This window comes from Arachis ipaensis, chromosome B9, assembly GCF_059453495.1.
Source record: "Arachis ipaensis isolate K30076 ecotype BB chromosome B9, ASM5945349v1, whole genome shotgun sequence".
Classification (NCBI taxonomy): Eukaryota; Viridiplantae; Streptophyta; class Magnoliopsida; order Fabales; family Fabaceae; genus Arachis; species Arachis ipaensis.
The window spans coordinates 156,975,236-156,981,872 of NC_142444.1; the positions used below are offsets into that span (position 1 = coordinate 156,975,236).

At 33.6% G+C, this 6,637-nt stretch overlaps 1 protein-coding gene across 1 annotated transcript; it reads left to right on the forward strand.

The window, feature by feature from the left end:
• The first annotated feature begins 1,334 nt into the window (after window positions 1-1,334).
• On the forward strand, window positions 1,335-6,002 carry LOC107618397 (Cysteinyl-tRNA synthetase, class Ia family protein). The gene is made up of 9 exons (XM_016320451.3): window positions 1,335-1,692; window positions 2,341-2,404; window positions 2,684-2,845; window positions 3,682-3,852; window positions 3,932-4,213; window positions 4,324-4,449; window positions 4,984-5,205; window positions 5,293-5,409; window positions 5,510-6,002. The coding sequence occupies exons 1-9, from the start codon at window positions 1,520-1,522 to the stop codon at window positions 5,780-5,782; spliced, it is 1,590 nt and encodes a 529-aa protein (XP_016175937.1). The 5' UTR covers window positions 1,335-1,519; the 3' UTR covers window positions 5,783-6,002.
• Window positions 6,003-6,637: the final 635 nt, after the last annotated feature.

A 6,637-nucleotide genomic window follows, 5' to 3' on the forward strand; every position in this document is an offset into this window, starting at 1 on the left:
GTGGAAGGAAGTGCAGACGAAACTGCCAGAAGGGAATGCAGACGGAATTGTCAAAAGAAAACGCAGATGGAACTGTCGCAAGAGTGGTCAACTGCCAAAAAACTCTTGAAAAGATGGTGAACTGCTGGAAAATTGTTGAAAAGTGGCAAAGTACAAAGTGATGACAAACTATCAGAAGGTGACGAAAAACATATGGTTTCTCAATGACAACAAGTAAGTAGCGAATGAGCTAATCGGTGAGATCAGAAAACCATCAAAGCATTGATAAAAGAAAAGCAAAAAAAAATGGCACGAAAGAAAAGTATGGTGATTTCACCGGAAGAAAATCAACTTATTCTTCTCAAGGAGGATACCATGACTCTAATACCATATTAGAAAAGGGAGAGGGAGTAATAGGAAAAATGTTTGAGTATTCAAGTTGTGTAGAATGATACAATATAGAATGATACTTATAGATGATAAGAGAATCAAAATAATAAAGATGTAATATCTTATAATAAATATTTAGATATATCGAATAATGTTAATTGATGTAATTGATCCTAATTATACTCTAACAATTATATTCAATTAATTGATATGCATAATATTAAATTGTGTAATATTTAAATATCTAATCAAATCAATTAATTGATATAATTAAGCTATTATACTAAATTGTATTTAATAAAAAAGAACATAATTACATGATTTATTTTAAGTGTTTTTTTTGTTAAGTTTTATTATTAAATAAGTCTGCTATATATAGTCTTTTAGATCATGTCAAACTTTAAAAAAAAAAAATCACATTAAGACCCACAATAAGCAAGTTTAAAATTAGTCAAAATTTTCTTATCAAGACATGACGTATATAGATTATAATTGAATTTTAGTTTAATTAGCAGAATCAATTTGTTCAATCTTATTTATACCCATATTTTACCAGAAAAATATTTATTTTAAAACGTAATTAGACTTATATTCCAATTGTTAATAATCCAAGATTCTTTCTAAAAAGTATTTGTATTGTATGCCTTTCTAGAATAAGCATCTCATAGAATTTAAAAAAAATAGAGAATTATCTTTTAATTGGTTAATATTAACTATTTTTTTAAATTTTTATTTTTTAAAAAATTCAGAATTTAAGATTAAAAATTTGTGATTTAAAATATGAAATTTAAGATAAATAAAATAATTTTAAAAATAGTTGATATTAGCTGTAAAAATTTAACCCCTAATATTATTTAATTAAAAATTATCTAAATACAAATAAGGTTGCAGCAGTACAGTGAAAAAAAGAAGAAAAGAGCACTCATTTATATTTATATAAGTTGTAACGGAAATTAATAAATAAATACAAAGTAGATTTTTTTTAAAAATGGCATAAATATTTGAGAGCCGGTCGAACAAAGTTACGACTCCGAAGTCAGAACACAAAAGTAGGGCGAACCGGGGTTGTAACGAACGCATCCGAAAATATTTGGCGTTCATCTGAAGCAGCTGCAGCCACCGGCGACAGATACAGTGTACGGTGGCAACAATGGCGGAGGAGCAACTTGAGTTCAGGATTTACAATTCAATGACTCAGCAGAAGGAGATCTTCAAGCCCAAAAATCCCGGCAAAGTTTCCATGTACGTCTGCGGTGTCACCGCCTACGACTTCAGCCATCTCGGCCACGCTCGCGCCGCAGTTTCTTTCGATATACTCTACAGGTGATTCTCGCAAATGGGTATTCCTTTTATGGCTTGATTTCCTCTCCCTGCTGTTAAAGTTTGAATCTTGTTGGGGAATCCCCCATGGCCCATGGGTTTTAAATTTTCCAGATTTCTCATTTGGTGGTCAGCATGATTATTGGCTCGATTGCGTAGCTCCTTATTGTGTTTACTATTTCAAGGGGTTATCTGTTGTTTATTTCTGGGTGAATAATTTGTTCCTTTCATATGATGATTGTTATGGTAATCTACCATAATTCTCAAAGGAATCGGCTTTCAACAATGCTGTGTTTTTTTATTTTTATGTTTTTAATAACTAGTTTATATATTCATTGACATACGTAGCTATAGTGTATACATATATTAGATGCTATGACCCCTTACGGATTTAGCTGCTGAAGTTAAACAGGTGTTAAGTAAGGTTATAAAAGATGATTTTCTAGTTCTAATTTATCGTATTATTGTCTAAGTAAAGCATAAAGTCAGTATTTTGCTTCTGTCCTTGATGGAGGTGTAGTCCTGCTATTGTTATTAAGATTAAATTCAGATATGAGATTCAGAGTTTTTTAACCACTCTTTCTATTCTTGCCTTCCTTTAATTACTTGCATTGGATACAGAGGTAGCATGCTTAACATGAAAACCTGCAGGTACCTTGTGCATTTGGGCTATGAGGTAACATATGTGCGGAATTTCACCGATGTTGATGACAAGGTAACCACTTTCACCCTTCGTTAGTATTAATATTGAAAAGTTTTCTTTGTAATCCAAAATATAACTGCATGCTTCTGTTTCTGTCAATTATAATTTGTTTTATGTGATTTTAAAAAGTTAGCTATGTGCCATTGAAACATACATATATCTATCTTTTAGAAATTTCACCAGTCCATTAGTCCTACAAAACATAGACCTTGAAGCAATATTATTTTACATGAGTCTCTTATGTTATTCTTTAATGTCTATTTGAGACTGCTAATATCAGAATTGCTGCAGATAATTAAGCGAGCAAATGAGATTGGTGACAATCCGTTGGACTTAAGCAACCGTTTTTGCCATGAATATAATGTTGATATGACTGATCTTCAGTGTGAGAAACCTTCTCAAGAGCCTCGTGTTTCTGATCACATGGACGAGATAAAGAAGATGATAAGTCAGGTGTAATTTTGCTATTAAGATCACTGTCATTTGCTTTAATTTGAGTCTTTTAATCGAATAATCCACAATAGCATTAAAATATTGAGAGTTTTGTGTGCTGTTTTATATTAGTTTATTTCTTTTCTTAAGTGCATTTGGAATTGATACATTTCTATCACTGATAAGTAAAGTATCATTCTGGATACTCTAGGCTTTACCGGTTACCTAAACATTTAGGTGGCACTACTCAATACTTACTGTTCTAGTGAGCATGAATTTAAGTATAACTACCTTCTACTCAGCCCCACCCTGTCCCCTTTTGTTTTCATTCAAATGATAAATTGATCCTTCTACATTCTTTCTGCACTTTATGTGCTATTATCATAAATTTCCTCCTTGATTTGGGAACTAAGAGATCCTAATTGAGGGATTAGTAAACAAAGAAAAGAGAATTAGCCCAAGTATTTTAAACACTTTGTATTTGTTTGTCAAGGAGTAAAAAGGGGCTGACATTTCCCATGAATTGACTTCATGTGTAAATTATTTCACCCAGTTTTGTCCCCATACCGGACTCACCCTTAAATAATAGTGTAGAATTTGGAAGTTTGAAGCTGCACTCTCCAAGTGAAGCATCTAATGAGGTTGCATACGCCATAAGGTGATAAACATGGCTTTCTGAAGCAGATGGTATCATATTTGCTCTGGGGCATATTTATTTGGGGTTGTGTGTTGTTGTTCTTAATTTGTATAGCGTTGAAGCATGAAATATACAAGTTGATGCAGTTGTTGTATGTTTGCCTTTTTCTGTAAGGAATTAAAATTTCTTAAAAGTGATTAATCCATGTCGTACCATACAGATTATCAGTAATGGCTATGGCTATGAAGTTGATGGTGATGTTTTCTATGCTGTTGAGAAATTCCCAAGTTATGGCATGCTGTCTGGACAAAAGCTAGAACATAACAGAGCAGGGGAACGAGTTGCTGTTGATTCAAGAAAGCGTCACCCTGCTGATTTTGCATTGTGGAAGGTATATGAACATTTATAGATTATTTTAATACATTTTGGGCAACATTTTGTAATCTCTCTTTTTTTCTTAATGATTGCAGGCTGCGAAGCCTGGTGAACCTAGCTGGGACAGCCCTTGGGGTCCTGGGAGACCAGGGTGGCACATTGAATGCAGTGCAATGAGTGCATGCTATTTAACTCAGAAATTTGATATTCATGGTGGTGGAATTGATTTGATCTTTCCTCATCATGAAAATGAGATTGCGCAGAGCTGGGCTGTAGACCATGAGAGCAGTATCAGTTATTGGATGCATAATGGGCATGTCACTAATAACAATGAGAAGATGTCAAAGTCCTTAGGCAACTTTTTCACAATTCGTCAGGTTAATAATAGCTCTTAATTCCTTCCTAGACATTTATAGAAGGTATTACATGGTGAAATTCTTGAATATGTTGTGAATATATTTGATGAAATTCTATTCCCTGCTGGCAGATTACTGAGCGGTATCATCCGCTTGCTTTGAGACATTTTTTGATCAGTGCTCATTATAGATCTCCGCTAAATTACTCAGTTGCACAGCTGGAGAGTGCATCTGATGCTATTTATTATATATTTCAGGTAACAAGCTCCTGAATAATCTGTACCCGAAATTCTTCGTCATTTCTTATAAGTTGATTGTCAAACTCATCCTTGAGGTTAACAATCTTTCTTCATGATGTAATCTGAAAATTAGTTGCTGATTTGGGATTGTGTGCAGAGATGCCACATGTTTGTCAACGGAAGATACTTTAGTTATGTTCTATGATGGATATTGCTCCTCTTAACTTCATATTGTGTTCTTGTTTGCTTCTATTGGATTTCCAAATATTTCTAGGAAGAATTTTTGACGAATTTTATTTCATGCAAAAATTATTGGTATACTGTGTGTTTGTTACACGTAAAACAGGAAACATATAATCACATAGAATATAGTTTATTTTTAACTAGGTTTTGGCAGCAGTGTTGTTTAATATAATTCTTTTGATGCCAGTTGTCAACCTAGACGTGTGTATTAATTGTGAAGCTTAATTGATGCAACCAACTTTAGGGAAATATTGTGTTCCTTCACCATGGTCTTGATTATGAGAAGGATTGTGTTCTTTTGATTGTCAGACTCTTCAAGATTGCAAAGATGCTGTATCCTCATTTCAACAAGGTGAAACTGAGAAGAATCAAAGTGCACTACAAGTTAATGAGGCCGCTAAGGAATGCATCAAGAAAATGCAGGTTGAATTTCAAACAAAAATGTCAGATGATTTGCAAACACCGGTATTACTAACTGGCGCCATCCAAGAGGCCTTGAAATTTGTCAACAGTTCTTTGAAGATGCTGAAGGTAGGTACCCGGAAATAACTTCCGGCATTGCATGTCTTTATCCCATATGCCTTGTAGATGCACTGACACATCCTCTGTGCCTTCCAGAAAAAGCTTCAAAAGAAGGTACAACTGCAATTGGTTCATTCCCTAGCTGAAGTTGAGAAAGAAGCCGCAAAAATTTTGAACGTTCTAGGATTACTGTCCTCTAAATCCTATGCCGAGGTGATGCATGTTATCAGAATGCACTTGGATTATGTTTCTTTAAAAACTGTTCTTCTGGAAATCTGAACCGAAAACCATTGTGGTTGTTTTTGTTCATCAGGTTCTGCAAGAGTTGAAGGATAAGGCATTGAAGAGAGCAGATATGGCAGAAGATGAAGTGTTACATCTGATAGAAGAAAGAAAACAAGCAAGGATTAACAAGGATTTTCCAAAGAGTGATAGGATTAGGACTGATTTGACTGCAAAGGGCATTGCACTTATGGATGTTGGAAATGAAACTATTTGGAGGCCATGCATCCCAAGTGAGCCTCTTGTAGCAGAAGAACAAAACTCAACAGAAGGGAATAATGGGCCACCTACATCATCAACGTGAGGGTCAGAATCAATGACCCTGTATTACTATGATTGTTTGTTACAGAATTATTAAATGTCATAGTTTATGATTACCTTAATAGCATGCTTCAAGTTTGTATAACAATTTCTAGGAGGGTAAGCACTTTTACAGTTTTGTCTTAACAGGTCATGCAATTTCTCAGTGTACACTAAGAGTCTAGATTAATAGATTATCTTTTGTATGGTTTGATTTTGCTAAATCGACAATGGTTTTTGTTAACTTAATTAATGACTTTGGTCCCTTAATCTCAATCGTATAGTTTCAATTCAATTCAACGGCTAAGATTAAGGGGTTTTTTAATATAATTTTCTTTTGGTAATAGCATACATACATTTTAATTATCACAAAGTAAAAACTATTCTTCAACTCATTGTATTCATATAAAATTATTCATTAACGACCATAAACTTCTAAAATAGGGAAATGTCAGGGAAATATGGCCTCCCTCTATGACTATGACTCCCTCCTCCTACAATGTTTCCATGCAGCCCTTTATTCTAAGCCATGATATCTCTTTCTCTCTTCTGATTAATGAATGAATGAATGAATGCCTTTTATTATTCCCTTTTTTTGTTGCTTCTCTCTTCTTATTGTAAGCCATGCGCATATATTGTGTTAGCAAAAAATTTATGCATTTAAAAATTACATGTTTAGTGTTTTAACAATGTGTCAAAAATCAACCACCAAATTAATTATTCGTAGATCCTGAAGTTAAATGTGAACGTCAATCAAATTATTGAAGTAAACTCCTGATTTGAAATCACTCTTTATAGTGCTAATTTTGACAGTCTAGTAAAACATATCAAATAAAAAATATGATTCTACTCTAGACTA

Excerpts from the sequence above, each read along its gene's own strand:
- LOC107618397 (XM_016320451.3), top strand. The coding sequence starts at position 1,520 with ATGGCGGAGGAGCAACTTGAGTTCAGGATTTACAATTCAATGACTCAG. Across the intron at positions 2,846-3,681 it reads TAAAGAAGATGATAAGTCAG|ATTATCAGTAATGGCTATGG; the intron begins GTGTAATTTTGC and ends CGTACCATACAG. Across the intron at positions 5,206-5,292 it reads GTTCTTTGAAGATGCTGAAG|AAAAAGCTTCAAAAGAAGGT; the intron begins GTAGGTACCCGG and ends TGTGCCTTCCAG.